The sequence below is a fragment of the Neopsephotus bourkii genome, unplaced genomic scaffold, assembly GCF_033783945.1.
Source record: "Neopsephotus bourkii isolate Nb327-2 ecotype Australia unplaced genomic scaffold, CSIRO-AGI_Nbou_v1 NB_1346, whole genome shotgun sequence".
NCBI lineage: Eukaryota > Metazoa > Chordata > Aves > Psittaciformes > Psittacidae > Neopsephotus > Neopsephotus bourkii.
The window spans coordinates 1,191,526-1,207,657 of record NW_026901826.1 but is presented as its reverse complement, the minus strand read 5'-3'; the positions used below and the strand labels follow the sequence as shown (position 1 = coordinate 1,207,657).

Genomic DNA, 16,132 nt, shown 5'->3' with positions numbered 1-16,132 from the left:
TGCTGACACAGTCATTCTGTCAGTTTTCTTCAGAGTGAAGAGCTGTGTTTAAAAAAAAAAAAACATATAGAATTCAGCATATAGAGTTTTCCCATGTTTTGTCTGTTCAAAAGAGAAAGAGATAATTATTTGTCTTTGAAATGAAGGTCAGAGCAGTACAATGAAATGGGAGTAATAAGGATTCCAAGAAAAATTGAAGAGGTTGGTGGCAAAACCAAGGGAAATCAAGTGTCTCACATATACTTTAATCTAAAATATACCGCTGTGTGTTGTGACAAATCCTGTCGTACGCCCTAATATCACAATAGATTATCTTCCATGCCCAGGCCAACAGGTCAATTAGGTTATTAATGCTTTTTCAGATTTGGTATTTTTGATGCGTTGATCAATTTAATTATGTTCCTTTTCCAGCTATGCATGTTGCAGGATAGAATCCTTATCTGAAAATCAGCTCCCAGCTGTCTGTAGTTTATGCGCTCTGTAATAGGGCTTTTATTGTAGTGGATGTCTGGCAGCGACTTGTTACAGTTAAGGTTGTGTAACAGTTTCCATTTTCTGCTTGTACTTTTACTGTTCAGTTTGAATTTTTCCACGTTTTATGACATACACTTGATAAACTGTTCCTCAGTGTACAATCTGTACCATGTCCAAGACAATAAAATCACTAGCTAGATGATTTTGCTAAAAAGATGTCAATAATGACATTTTTAGCTGCTGACTTGGGACAATTTACCATTATATTTTAGAATTGTATGTTGTTTCCTTCTCAACCATAAAAATTAAGGCAGCTAATGACGTCATTTTCCTCCTGTAGATTCAGGATGGTGGCAGCACGTTAGTCTGTTTGGTTCATGGTGACAGATTTTCCTTATTTTCCTAAAAGATAAGATTTTCTCTCAGTTTTTAAGCCATAGGCTCAGTGGCATATAGAGTATGAAAGTGTTTCTGTGAACCCCGCACTAAATTCCATGTGGAGTTATAGAATCGTAGAATAATTAGGGTTGGAAAGGACCTTAAGATTCTAGTTCCAACCCCCCTGCCATAGGCAGAGTTAGGCATGTGCAATTAGGCATACGTCTTTCCTTTTAACCACATCCAGGGCATCTTATTCTGCCTCTGGAAATCACAAGATCCAAAATATGGATATTCTGAAGCTTCTGGGATTTCATTGTTGTGATGTTGTCCAACTAGTAGTAGGAACAGTACTAATTTACGATTTTTTTTTTAAGGAAGCAACAAAATTTGAAGGAAAATACCTTCTTTATGTCTCATTTTCTTTTTTAACAAATGGGTTTTATACAAAATGTAGATACCGCCAAGTCCTCAGGCAGTAGGGTATGACTGAAGATCAGTATTCTGTTCCTTTGAATTTGTGCCTTATACAACAGTCTTTACTTACATAAGCCTATGTAGTTCTTCTATGAAGTCTATACTTTTTCTACATGTGAGGTATGTTTAAAGTATTTTGAACAAATGTGTAAGGCACAGAGTTCCTGAGTCACAGATGACAGAAGTGCATGTTGAAAATAATTTAGATTAAGCATAGCATAAAATATTGGCATATATAGGTCAGCTAAATTTGCTTCAAAGCTGCTTCCTTTGTGTAGGAAGGTTGCTGCTGGGTAGAAGGGGAATGTACGCTGCATGGGTTTTGCTTAAATTATTAAAATCTGTACCTTGAAGAATGATTCATTAGAAGAATGAATCATCAATGAAGGTATTTGTCCAGTGTGACAGTAAAAACCATAGCGTGCACTGATGGTAGAATCAGTGAATAACAGTTTTCATTTTGCCTTTTTTAGGATATTTTCCAATTTGGCTTATTAGAGTCATAGGAGAGCTTAGGCTGGATAGCATCTCAGGAGAGGACAGAATCAGAGAATAGTTCAGGTTGGCAGGGACTTTTGGAGATCACATAGTGCAGCCATGGGGCTTACAACAGGTTGCTCAGGGCTATGTCCAGTCTGATTTTGAGTATCTCCTAGAGATGGAGAGTCCACACCCTCCCTGGGCAGCCTGTTCCAATACTCGATCACCCTCACAGTAAAAAAGTGTTTCATTGGGATTTCATGGGTGTTTCAATTTGTGCTCGTTGCCTCTTGTCCTGTCACTGGGCACCACTGAGAAGAGCCTAGCTCTTGCACCCGCCTCAGGTATTTACGTACATGGATGAGGTCCCCTGCTGGCCTTTGCTTCTCCAGGCTGAGCAGTCCCAACACTCTCAGCCTCTTCTATGCCAGATGCTCCAGTCTACTGGCCATCTTAGTGATCTTTTCACTGAGACTTCCTCCAGTATGCCACTGTCTATCCCACACTGGGAGGCCCAGAACTGGACATAGTACTCCAGGCTTGTCTCACCAGGGTTGAGTAGAGGGCAAGGATTCCCTTCATTGACCTGTTGCAGCACCTCACAGCACAGCTCAAGATGTTGTTGGCTGTCCTTGCTGCAAGGGCACATTGCTGGCTCACATTCAGCTGATCTGCTCAGCACTGGAGAGCCTCAAAGATCTTTTGAAGAACCTATACATAAAGGTGCTGTTAAACAAGACAGTCACTGGAATGCTCTTGAAGCTCTATACATAGTCATGCTCAAATGGTAAGGATGGAGACCTCTTTGTTTGATGAAGGGAAAAAATATGTCCTTTAAATGACATCCTGCCAACCAGAGATAAAGCACACATTTTAGTGTTGTTTCAGTAACAATCTATGGCTGCATTATTTGTGTCTACATAAGTCTTATCACTGGCTCTTGGTCCTCCTGTATTCTACCTGCAGTATAGAGTAACTGTAGTTCATAGACCAGACTCGGCTGCACTGATGTAAAGGTGCTTGTGTGTTTGCTTAGTTTCATTTTGCACAGGTACTTTGGTGATAGTGTAACTCAGTGTTGAACAGGTATTCCTTAGTAAATAAATACATTTTTTAAGGAAATGTGTAGAAACTGGGTGTTTACAACTGGTTTTAAAGTTGTGCCTTAATTTTCCTGTTTGAAAGCAAAATTAATACTATGCTAAAAGGTTATAATGCTAATATGTATTGAAATCCTCTAAGGAGAGACTATTACAGGTGTGCTGGGACGATATTCGACATTGTTTTTTTTCTTATATCAAAGTACTGTTTATGAATTTATAGGTGAATATGCATCTCTGAATGCACTACAAATGAGATTGCTAACTTGATTATTCAGGAACTGTTGTTAATTGGTGTTAAGACAGAAGGCAGGGATTCTTGCACCTTTCCAGCTGAATGATGGTGAGGCTTTGGAGCAGTAGAGACTCCATTTTTAATTCTCATGGCTTAGCACAGATCTGATTTGTGGGCATGCAGCCCTATTTGTGTTATTTAGGGCCAACCTACTCAATTAAAGTCAGCCTACTCTTTAAGTCCAGCTTACTCATTAAAATAAAATTACTTAAGCTTATGTTCCATATCTATGATACACTGAAAGTTCTATATAGAACCAACATTTGTGACCTTTCATTAAGGTCATCATAAAGCCATGATGTTGTTCTAGGAGTGAAATATGTGTTAAAGTGATTCTTTGATAAAAACGCTTGAGAAATTTGACAAATCAACATTTTGTTTTAAATCAAAGCGTCTCCTAAAAGTCGCCGCAGAATGAACATACTTATCTAATGAAGAAACCATCTGTAGCTATATATACTGCATGTAATGTAACCTCATATATATAGCCCCCAGCATAATATGTATGTAGTGAAAATAGTGCACTATCGAAAGGGTGTATAGGGATTTTAATAAACTGCTGCTTTTTTTTTTTAATGCCTCCCCAATTTTCTGTATTTCTTGTAAATGAGGGAGGAAGTGACTGTATGATCCCAGAAACCGGGTGACTGACTCTGAATTTGAAATTATACTCTGTAGTTGGAGGATGGATGACTGCTGAAAAGACAAATACATTTCCCAGAGAATGTATTATTATGCATAGTTTCTGTCTCTGCTAGTAATCATTTATTCCTCTGACAATTACTAAGTACATTTTAAGAAAATCAGGGTCAGCATTAGACAACAACCAGCTTTATTAGGCTGCAGTTCCAAAAACGGTGGAGAGGAGTGGAGGGGGAGGTGGGGAATTTATCAAAGCTATAGATCTTGGGAAGGAGGAAGCTGGTCAGTTAAAGGGAAATACTTTCCCCACCTTCCTTTAAAGGTAAGAAAGTTGGTTCTAAGCTGACAGCACCTGTGTGAGTCGAAACCACGTTGTGCACTTTTTTTTATAGAGCAGTCAATATGCTCTACCAGTATTTGATGGTTGGCTTCCCCAAATACAAATTCCACAGTGGAGGGGAAAACGTATTTGTACAGCTAAGGAAGTTACTTGGATTTGTCAGATTTTGTTCTGTCTGTGTTTTCAAAAGGATGTCATAAGCTGCATGAGAGCCATTTTTGTGTGTGTATATATGGACAGAAGTAGAGTTTTGTGACTAGATACCTACTTTGTATACATATGTATAAATTATAGTTTCAGATATGTCATGTTGTAGTTCAAGATTTCCTTTTGAAAACTTCTTTCTCTGTGCATTTTGCCCCTGTTGCATAACAGCAGCAATATAAATGCTGTGTAAGAAAAGCAGTGCTTGGTGCAGCATTTTATAAGTTCCTGTGAAGGAAAAAAACACACTGCATACCTTATTCCTTTGCCATTTGCAAACCCTTCGTATTTCATTCTAGGTCTTTTTCCACAGTTTTCTAAACTTGGCTATTTTAATTTTATTTTGGCCTGAAAGTTACCCTGCGGTGTTGGATCTCAGACACTGAGCAAACACAGTGATTTTTAAGTTACGCAAACATAAACAATTACACCTTTGCAAATTTATTCCATAGCACGGATTTTGGTTCTGACCACTTCATGTCCTGGTTTTTAAAGCTTGCAGAAATGCAGTATTATAGAGGTGTTAAAAAAATAGGATGTTGGGTTGAGGCAAATGCCTATATGTGAAGATGGCCTTTCTAGTAAAAACAAGTGGCAGACATTCGGGAGTTTCCTGGTTTTCCTTGTGATTCTCCAGGCCCAGCGAAAGAAGCTCTATCTTGCAGCTTTGCAAGTTTTGCTAATAAAACCTGCACACTGTGGACTTCCTGCCTGTACAGCTAAAGCAGTTACAAATCACCCCTGGTCACACCTAACAAGCATCAGCATCATTAGGTCTCTCTAGTTGCCATCAGAAGAAACAATCCTGGTGCTGGAGTTCCTGAATACCCACTGAGTGTCAGCTGTGCTGTCCTTCTTGCCACCGCTTGCAGGTGTAGGTTACAACTGATAGATGAACATAGTTTACAGAAATAAGTTGTGAAGATTGTATGACTGTGGTAGTCTCTGCTATAAATATGATCCTTAAAACAGTGCATGTCTCTCTGGATGTTTGCTTGCCCAGGCAGGGCTAAAAGATAACAGCATTCCATTAATTTAGAAGGAAAATATGATTTTTTTCTTGCCATGGCCTTTGTAAGTTATTTCAAACCTTGCCTGTAGTTGCATTAAATTGCTAGATCTGTGTTGGTATTTATTCACTCTCATTTACACAGAGTGAGTGAAAAGGAGGATTCTTTCAGACCTTGTTTTCAAAAGATTTAAGTTCCTCTTTCCATTGCTCATGTTCTGTTTTCTGTCTGTATCTTATTTCTTTTTGTTAATTTGTGGCCCTCAGAAAGGCTTAAACAGTGAGTGCCAAGTACTGCTCATCAAAAGATCATTTCCAACTTGTATTAATCTTTTCCAACATATTTTCCTGAATAAAAAAAAAACCAAAACAACAGAAAAAAAAAAAAAAAAAAAAAAAAACACCACAGAGACCCTGCCAGATACATTCTTTGGCATATAATAAAATAATTTTGGGTATCAGACAGGTACTCTGAATTCTTGGCAGAATATGAACAGGTCAGATACCCCAAAAAAAAGGGTGTAGCATTAGTATTAGTGAATAATTGCTTCTACAAAACTTGGGCTAACCAGGCACACTGTGATTTTAGCAGCTGACACAGGCTAACCCTGGGACTGTGAAAGAGCCTGTAATACAGGACACATTTCTCAGGGTTCTGGAAATAATTTAATCGTTCAGCAATCCTAATCTTGAAACAAATGTACAAGCCCTATTGTTCAGCTGATTTTTCTAAAAATATACTTCAACTGCAGTTCTCTATTTTAAATTGCTAATGTATGTCCTTGTTAAGCCCTTTATGTAATTGTGAAGGTAAGTCTTCAAAAATAAGCAGACACTGCCAAAACCAGAGAGGCACTCTAGGATGTATTACCAAGAAAGAAAAACCTCAGCTTGGAGAAGAATCTCAGTCTGCTGTGAATAATAAGCAAGATGTGGTGTAGGATTTTTGCCCACCATTTTTTTTAACTGTTTGTGGAATTGTTTGAGTGGCTCAAGGCACCAGACTTAACTAACTGCAACCAAACGTATTTCAGAGAAACTGCTGTCCTTTTTGTGAAGCCTCTGCATGTGTACACTAGGGTTTTATGGCCATATTTTTGTGGATGCATAATGACATTTAGACAGAAATCTAAGGAGAAGCAGGATAGGGATCCTTGCTACATTCTCAGTTCTCATTCAGTGCATCACACAGAAGGTGAAATGCTAGACTCTAAAATGGCAGCTGCAGTCAAGTACAGTGAAGAGCATCATTGTATTCGCTTGAGCAATGGCAAGAAATTATGTCATTTACCTCAGGAATTCGATTACCATGTGTTAGGCCCAGGATTAAGAAAGTACAGTTGCTCTAAGTTAAACTGTTAGCTTCTGGTTTTGCAGCCAGAAATTGCATTCAGTTACGACCTTAGTGATATGTGGCCCTCACTTCTCTACACTGGTAAATCTAGGCTTACAAAAGTCTTCATTTAGCGTTAACTATGCTGTTTGTACATCATTAGTATTTGGAGGAAATGATTTTGCTAATGGTCATATTTCACTCTTTTTTAGTGGAAATGTCTTAAACTGCAGTGGTGGGGCTTTAATTCATTTCAGGCCACCACATTACACCACTGTTCCGTTCTTGCCTTCCTTTCATAGATGGCACTCCCAAGACCCAGACGTCAAACTTGGGAACATGTTTTTCCACTGGTTGCATCTGGTTTCTTTGGTAAACAGTTGTGCTGGCAGCTTTGGAGTTACTCCGGCTTGGTAACATAGTAAAGCAGCTGATGGGACCGCATGAGGACATCTTTTCCTCCTGCATGTGATTTTCTTTTGACTCATGATGATGCGGAATGCTTCTACATGATGGTTCTCCCAGTATTTTTGCTGATACATCCATTTATGGTCATAAAGATGACTCCCCTTTACCCCCTCACAGCCATGCTTTTTTCCCTCCAGCGTGTACAGCTGTAGTCAGCTCTTATGTGCCTTCCACTCATGAATGAGTTTTACATCAGTCAGCATCTCAGCAGTAGTGCCAGGTACAAGACTACCTTAAGAAAGCAGACCCTCAGAAAACTTGAGATTGCCACTGGATCCCATTACATCAGTTGCAAATTGATTCTACTCAGACAGTACTTTTAATCATTTCTAAAACCTTGCTCATGTACTCATCCAGTACCTGCCAAATAGTTAAAGAGAACAGTGTGTTACTTCAGAGATGAGGATTGGAAGACCTGGTAATGGGAATTTCCAAAAAGAAAGACAACACAATGTCAGAGATACCAATGAAATAAAATGTGTTGATTATTTCCACCAGGAGATGGTTAACTTTTTACAGAACAGGGATGGGTTGTCAGATAGTTTATGCCTCCTCCTTCTCATTTAATGATTTCCAGAAACTGAACCTAAGATCTCTGGATTTCAAAACCTCATTCTGGACTGCTTGAGTTAAAGAAACAAAAAACTGTATCAAAGGACATGACACAGACTTCCATGTGAAATCTCACTGGTTTCCAGGATAGAGAGCCACACTGGGCATTAGTTATACAAAGATTTGTAGGAACAGGTTGTTACTTGCACTCAGTGTTGGGATAGAGGCTGTTCATCATAAAGATATGCCAGAGATGTCTGTGAAAAGCAATATGATGTTCATAATCCTTTATTCTCTGTTTCATTCTACGGTAGCAAATGTTTCAGTTAAGACTCTTACAGTATGCATAATTAAACTGAGTAATTTGCAAATAGCTTAAACACATCTGTTTTTTTTAAAAACTATTTGAACAGTATGCTAGTTAGATTTATCAGACAAAGGTAAGTCCAGCGAGTTCACAAACAGAAAACATTCACAGCATTCAACAGATCGCTTAGCTGTTGCTGATCAGGGCATCCCCAAGGTAACTCTGAGTAAGCGGGCAGGGCTGAAACACTACAGAAGTCATTGCTTCCACAGACCCCTCTTTGTCATTCCCCTCACCTGTACAAACGCAGCAGTAGGTGCTGTAGCTGTTACAATTTAAGACTGCAATTTAAACAAGACTGCTTTTTACAGTGCTAAAGGGATCAGAAAATGAAAGGAGCACTTAGTGAATGTCAGTTAGCTGGATCTGTGATTGCCAGATGAACTAGCACAGGGAATACTCAGCAGCACCCCAGTTGTGTGCCTAAAAGGAAGAATCCTTCACTCCCAAAAGACGTGAGACTCATCTCTGGAGAAGACACAAGGTATTCCCCGGGCTGCCTGGCTGCCAAGCTGGCTGCCAAGCACCCTTTCCTCTGCCTGTATTCAACAGGCATTTATGCTCTAAGCCAAGTATACTACAAACAATTAAAACCACATAGCCTGCAGATCAAACAGGCACACAAAGAGCAGCATTACATTCATTAAATAAAACCTAGTCATTTTATGATCAATGACAAATCTTGTTTTAAGGGGAGGGCATTTTTAACTGAAAAAGGAGCAGCCAAAGGGAAAAAAATCTCAATCATCTCCATTTTGCAGTTACAGCAAAGTCTATCAGTGAAATTTTGCAAAACACAGCCCTATGTATGCATTTTTTGGCACTGCCTAGGGCAAGAATTCCTAAGTGACTGTGTATGTACCACTGAGAGTATATATACAGACATCTCAGTGTGGGAGAAGATAACAGCACAAAACCAGGACCTGTTACCACTGTCAGTAGTATATTATCCACAGAAAAGTACCTCTTAATGCAGAATTTCACTCAGTTTTCAAGTCAAAAACACTTGTGTAACAATTTTGGGGTTTGGGATGGTGTCTTTTCAGTGTTGTTTTTTTTTATGTTCATTATTTCTTATATGCATTTATGCTCAGCAAAATCTTTCAGGAGCACCTATTCCACAGTTGATAAGTCACCTCTGTTTAAGGTGATCAGATCAAGATCTGCACTGTTCATTTGGGTTTTATTTTTCATGTATGATAATGTCTTTACAGATTATACGTAGTTTGATGGTTTATGTTTCCCCATCTTTTTTGAAGTAGGAAAACCTGCAAGCCATTCTTTCAAGTCTGCTGAGAGGTGTTATTTAGGGCATGTCATGTCATGTCACGGCACAAATGGCTGTCTGGTTTAATGGTACAAAACCAGTTCAGTGTGGCCATGCTCTCTCCCTTTAGTCCCTTTGTGTTCATGTCTTTAACCGTAAAAAGCTCCTAGTGTCATTGCATGTATCCTCCAAGGGTTTATTCCATTAAGATTTCATTTATTGGTGCTATTTGAACAGAAATTACTGTTTCATAGAATTATTATTACAGTCACCAAAATGACAGAATTTATTAGAAATAATGCATATGGACACAGATTTGAAACTTGCATTCATTTTGCATCTACTACATCATTTTGAGTTCAGATCTATTGTAATTTCATGTCATTCCTAACCCATCCTTTCTTCAGATCCCCATTTGCAGAGTACCTTCTGTCTCTGTTCTTGTTCCCCAACTGCGTTGACAGCCTGCACAGTGTCACTGAGGGAAGGGGAATGCTTGTGTCTTGGCTTCATGTTCCCCAATGTGGTTTCATGAACTTAGAAGGAGGGCCAAGTTAACATTTGTAACAAGCTAACATTTAAAAGAAAATTGCCTTTGTTTAATAGAAATCACCTTTCTGTAAGACTCACCTACAGATCTGCAGGATTGCTATATGGTTCAGTGTATTCACATGCAGGGTCCTGAAAAGAACTGATGACATCTGGTAACTATAAAAGCAAAGCTCAAGTGATTCTTAGTGTTATCAGAAACCTGACGAGGGTACAGCTTCATTCAGGGCTTTGTTAACTGTGTGTGTTACTTTTACAACCAGTGTACTTTCATGACCCTTATATAAATGCTATGGAAGCACAAGAAACCAGGGGGTAATTAGCTGTCGGTTGGTGGGCTGGTTGACTTATTTCTGTTATGTTTGTTCTTCTTTTAATTACAGTTGTATGGGAGGATTTTTCCCAGAGGGGTGAGGAAGACAGTGTCCAGCAGCACCCACTTAAGCAGTTTTGCTTCATTGATTTTCAGTGTTTGGATCTTACCAGATAAGATTTTAGGAAAGTTTCTCACAGCTGCTAGAGATGTGTGCGTGAGATTGCTCTTCAGTGACACTGTAGCTAGGAGATTGGTGTTTCCTCATCTGACAGGTGCTTTGGTAATACTTTCTTAGCAACGAGAGAAACAGTGAAATAACAAAGATTCATTGCAATAACACAGCTAATTTTTTTGCTGAGAAGTTCCTTCTGTCATATGCAGTGAGGTGAGATGTGTTGATCTTTGGGGATGTGGCAACTACTGGGCAAAGAGGATACCCAGCAGACAGATGACTGAGGCAAAGATGGGGCTTGATATGTGCCAGCAGCCAACTAAAAAGTCTGCAAGATACCAAGTGCAGTAATGAGAGGTACAAAGCCATAGTTAAAATTTAAGTCTATTGTAGATCCACAGTAATAATTTTCCACTTTTCTATCAATGTTTGTTGGTTGCTATTTTTATGCCATCCATCTCTCCATTAAATTGAAGACATGTTTCTGTTTCCTGACCTGCCAAGTCACAAACGAGCTCCTGGCTTTTTTAGCAGTCAACTTAAGCTTTTGGACAACAACTTGATTTTCCCTTTCTTCCCTGTTCTTAAGAAGATTTGCTGAGTTATCTGTCATGCATTTTTAAGTCCATTCCTTTTCAAGAAGATATTGTTATTGTTGTTGTTCATTAATTTAAATACACATAAATTTAAATTAGATGGGATCTGATTTTCTAATTCTGGTTAGTTACATGCCATGTATTTATATATACACAGAGATTTCAGTGTTCGGTGATCAAGCCCTAAATCACCCCGACACAGGCTGTGTATGCTCAGTGCTTGATTTGATCGTCATTGTGGTGCCCAGTAATGTACTTAGATGTCCTACAGAACTAATAACAAGGGAAAAATACTGCCTTGCAGATCTCACAGTCTATTCTGGATGCAGTAGGAGGTCCAGCAGCTCATAAACTAGACCAGGACATAAAGAGCAATACAGGATAAGAATTGGACCAGGGATTAGATGAATGATACTGCAGTTTTTCAGGTGTTTTTTTTCCTGTGCTTTATTTTTATGCCCGTAAACCCATGTAATTCTGCTCACAGGTGGACCTGCCACTTCCTAAAAGTGTCCCCCAAAACTGGAGGAGTATGAGGAAGGGAAGTTAGGGTCAGGAAGGGAGAGAATAAAGGCTCTTACCAGGAAAAGGAGAAAAACAGTGGCAAAATAAAATGGGGGGGGGGGGGAGGAGGGGGAGAGGTACAGAGAAATACAGACGTTGGGTTCAAATATAGGAGACATTCTGTTTCTCAGCTTGTTTTTGCTATCTACTTATGATGATAATTGATCTAGCTGCAAAAAGGATCTTGTAAACAATTTGAGTGAGAAAGAGAAGGCATTAGTGTGGAGTAAGCCCAAAATCCCAGCCTCCAGCCCACACACACTTGGACATTGCAGTGATATGGGGGAAATCCCTTAACGGACAAAACTATAAATGAAACTCCTGTTGACAAGGGGAAGAGGCGCAGCTATATTTAACGGAAGTATTTTCATTTGAGAGCTGCTTTCTTTTTCTCTCTTTTTTTTCTTTCTTGTCTAGTCAGTGGAGACTGCAAGGGCTCTTCCTGTTTGAGACAGTGCATGGGTGGTTTCCCCAAGGCTTTTAATGTTAGATTAATGCTCTGGAGGCAGTGTGGTGATAAATGGGTTCCTACAGTTATATCTACATCCTGTTTCCCCTCCCCCCTCCCGCATCTGCCCCTGCATACATACAGTCACTCTGCAGTGCTCACTTTCATAGCCAGCAACAGTTCTGAGCAGCTTCAGACATCATTTAAGGCACCTCTCTTCAAAATTGTGCACCAACGTTCTTTATTTTTCAGTGCTGTCACCTTCATTGCCCCTTACGTCTCAGACAATGACAAAAATGAAAAGGGGAAGAGAAAGACTTCTGGTTAAAGGCCGGGCCACCGCACTGGCTTGTCGTCTGCTGCTTGGCAGATCTCAATTAATTACTTTTGCTATTAGTGTTCACTTTCAGAAAATAGGTTTGCAGGAGTGGCCTTTCTGTTGTTTCATATTTTAATGGCAATGCTCTGCACATCATGTTGTACTCAGCAGTAAATGAGCAGAGGGTTTGAAATCTCTTCCCTGGTATAAGGGAATGGCTCCCCTGTGTCAGCTGCATCTATGCCTTGATTTTATACAACTTGTGTGCCGGTAAGGGTTTAAGTAGTTAGCTTCATCAAACACCAGCTCTGAAATACAGTGAGGGAAATGAGGATTTGAGGCACTGTGTTTTAGCTGGACTTGCCCTTGTGGCAATCCCTGTTATTTTCTGTGTTTGGTTTTGTTTTCAGGTAGCGCAGTTCCCTCGTTATTTTTTGCTGCATGCATTTCCACTTCTATACAGCTTCCCCTATACGTGCAGCGTTGCAGGGGAGGGGGATGGGTGGTGGCAGGGTGGTCAGGATGGCTCTGCTTAACCTCCCTGACTCTGCAGCCAGCCTGCGTCCTTCTGCTTACATGGCAGCGTCTCTCAGATCTCAAAGCAGGATTATTTTTAGACTGTGGAGGTGTATCTGGCTGGTGCATTTAGATTTCGTGTCATGGCTTCCTTTTCCTGCTCTCAGGTTTCTCCCACTCGGCCTTCACCTTCGGTATTGAGAGCCACATCAGCCAGTCCAACATCAACGGAACACTAGTGCCACCTGCCGCACTCATCTCCATCCTCCAGAAGGGGCTCCAGTATGTGGAGGCTGAGATCAGCATCAACGAAGTAAGTACCCCCCACCACCACCATCACTGACCGGCACCCTGGTGCTTGCAAAGCGATGTGGCCCAACAGCCCAGAGACACAAGCCACCACTCCGTGGTTTCTCTTCATCTGGTTCAGTTTTGTTCTTCATACTTTGCCCTAGCAGAGGGCTGAAAAGCTCTGAGATAGATACATATTTTACTTCTTAGCTATGGCATTGAGGCCTTCTTTGCTTAAATAGATATTAATGGTGCTTCCATTTGACTGGTTCCCCAGTCAAAAATCCAGAGTGCACAGATTCTTGACGCAAACAGGAAAATGCATCTGTGTTTACAGTCTTGCGTTTTCAAGGTCACAGCAGAATTTGGCAGGAAAAGCCTGCAGCGTAGGTTAAAACTTCACTCCCTGACATCTGCTAGTAGACAGCACGGCTTTGCAAGCCATGAGAAGCCTGATCAAAAAATCCACAGAGGTCACTGGAGAGATTCTGTCTGATTTCAGTGACTTTGGCTCAGATCATATAAGAACAGGCATCGTCCTCTCATGTACGTGGCAAAACGGTTGTGTGTAAATTGTGACCCTACCTGGGCACTGGTTCTCTGTGGGGATTGTACGAGCAGCCACAGAGTGTCTCTGCTTTCTTTGAACTGCCAGTGGAAACAAAGAAGTGATGTAGGAAAAGCCAGCATTTTTGCCCTGACATTCTAAAAAGCATGATGCTTCAAGAGGGACTGGAGCATGACAGATAAGCAAGTGCTACATTACAAAACATTTACCATAGATAACGCATAATTGACAGAGATCTGAAATAAATATTCATACAAAAAAAGCGATTGCTTTTTCCTCTATAGCTGAATGTAGCATGTTAACAGCATGGGTGAGAACAAAGGAATGTAAAGTAGAGAAAAGGTTGTGTTGTTTGCAATGTGTTTGGAAACTCATTTGTTTTTATCACTTAACATTCTTTGTTGTTTTCGTTTTATGACTTGATACCATGTTTTAGAGTTGTGTATGTGTTATTTTTTAATTGGGGCAGTGACATTTGACATTCATGCCAAGCTGCACTTTGATGCAGTTGTAATAACAAACCAGCATAAGGAATCTTTCCCAATTTGCTGCTACTTAACATTTTGCCCTGTGCCTGAAATTGAAGCTACACAGTTAGAAACTTTCAGCCATGAACAGCACCTATCTTCAGGTTGTATGACAGCTATAGGGTTCTGCTCCTGTGTATCTAGCTTCAGAATCAGCCTCATTTGAGAGAATAACCTAAAAACATGTATGTTGTCACCATTAAGAGTTATGTTGCTCTCATGGTTTGAATCTGGTCAAGTACATACCGTTAATTATATTAGAGCAAACCAATGGCATTCTTGCTGCATCTGAACGCCACTAAGGGCTGTGTATATTCTTCTGTATGTGTATTACTTAAAGGCAGCAAGTAATCAGTGAGACTGTAAACTACCATGTATAAAATCTAAGTATTGTTTGTGGTCTTTTGAAGGGCAGTCAAGGTAATAGCCCAGTGAGCAGTTTTACAGTTAAAAATGTAAGGCACCAAAATCCGTTGGCAAATATTTATTCCATTGTGCAGCAGGGATTTGAGCCAGGTTACAAATAAAAGTTGGTAGAGACATTTACATAAAAAATGTGGAGGAGAAAGAGAGCTTATGTTTTTCTTCTCTAATGACTCCTTCCTCCCTTTTCTTCCCCATGAGGAAACAAATATGTGTTATCTTAATATTGTAATTGTAAGGGGTAATTCAATGACTCATCCAGCAGAAGCATACCAGCTAGCCAGTTATTTTTCTTCATTACTTATTGTTACCTATTGAAAATTATATTGTTTCCCAGCTACTTCATCTGTCCATATCCTAATCTTACGTGCTATTCATCAAACACAAATCTTTCACTGCTGGGTGTTGGTTATTTCAAAGAATTAAAAGGAGTTTGCAGAAGATAAGTAAAATGGTACTTTACAAGGCTACTAAAACATTTTTCCTCCCTTTAAGACGATAGGAAAGTGAAGCAAAGCTAAGCAGATCTAGCAGTTGTTGACCTGTCTCTATTAAGTCTTATAAAACAGCCCTTAAAGGTTACCTCAGTTGGTTGTTAAGCCTGACGCCTACTTTACAGAAATCAAAATGAAAGCCATAATTCACTATTGTGAATAAAACTAGTGGAATAAAAGAAAAACAATGGCAAAGTAGTCCTGTACAGTCAGCTACAAGTGGTAGTGCTGAGCTGATGAGCACCGTGTAAGAAATCACTTTTTGTGCATACATCTTGTTTTGGCTGAGCTTCATTCTTCATCAGCTGCGTCCGTTCCTATGCCCTTGCAAGTGCAGGAAGACAGTTCAGCCAAAGTCTGTTTGCCTTTGTCATGGCTTTAGCCATGACTCTTTTTTTCCAAATACAAATCAAAGAGACTTTCTGTCATCAGTCAGACTTTCAAACCCCCCCGCCCAGCATGAAATTTTTCATGAAATTCCAAAAAATAACTTATTCACCAGAGATTTCTAAGTGGAACATGAGCATCACCATCACAGATCAGTGAGAGAGAGACAGTCCATAGTAATGTGGCACTAGTAGTTAAGTCAAAGTGTAGTACCTTCACACAACCTAATTTTGTTTCTTTATATCACTGCATCTTTGCCGACCTCAGTGGTGAAGATCCTAAACTTGCAGTTTCTCTTCTGCTCGTTTTCCCTGCAGGATGGTACAGTATTTGACGGCAGGCCAATAGAATCCCTGTCTCTGATAGATGCAGTGATGCCTGATGTTGTTCAGACCCGGCAGCAAGCATTCAGAGAGAAACTAGCTCAGCAACAAGCCAGTGCAGCGGCAGCAGCAGCAGCAACGGCAGCAACAGCGGGAGCAACGACGACTGCTGTTTCCCAGCAGAACACACCAAAGAACGGAGAAGCCACTGTGAACGGAGAGGAGAATGGGGCACATGCAATAAGTAAGCAAA

General features: G+C 40.0%; 1 protein-coding gene across 5 annotated transcripts in view; it reads left to right on the top strand.

Annotated features, from left to right (window-relative positions):
- TBL1X (transducin beta like 1 X-linked) overlaps window positions 1–16,132 on the top strand; it is a 195,061-nt gene that overhangs the window by 144,660 nt on the left and 34,269 nt on the right. For all 5 annotated transcript variants that reach the window (XM_061366487.1, XM_061366484.1, XM_061366486.1 and 2 more), the window contains 2 exons: window positions 13,034–13,179; window positions 15,874–16,123. In XM_061366487.1, the coding sequence (XP_061222471.1) occupies window positions 13,034–13,179; window positions 15,874–16,123 (396 nt within the window). The remainder of the gene's footprint in view (window positions 1–13,033; window positions 13,180–15,873; window positions 16,124–16,132) is intronic.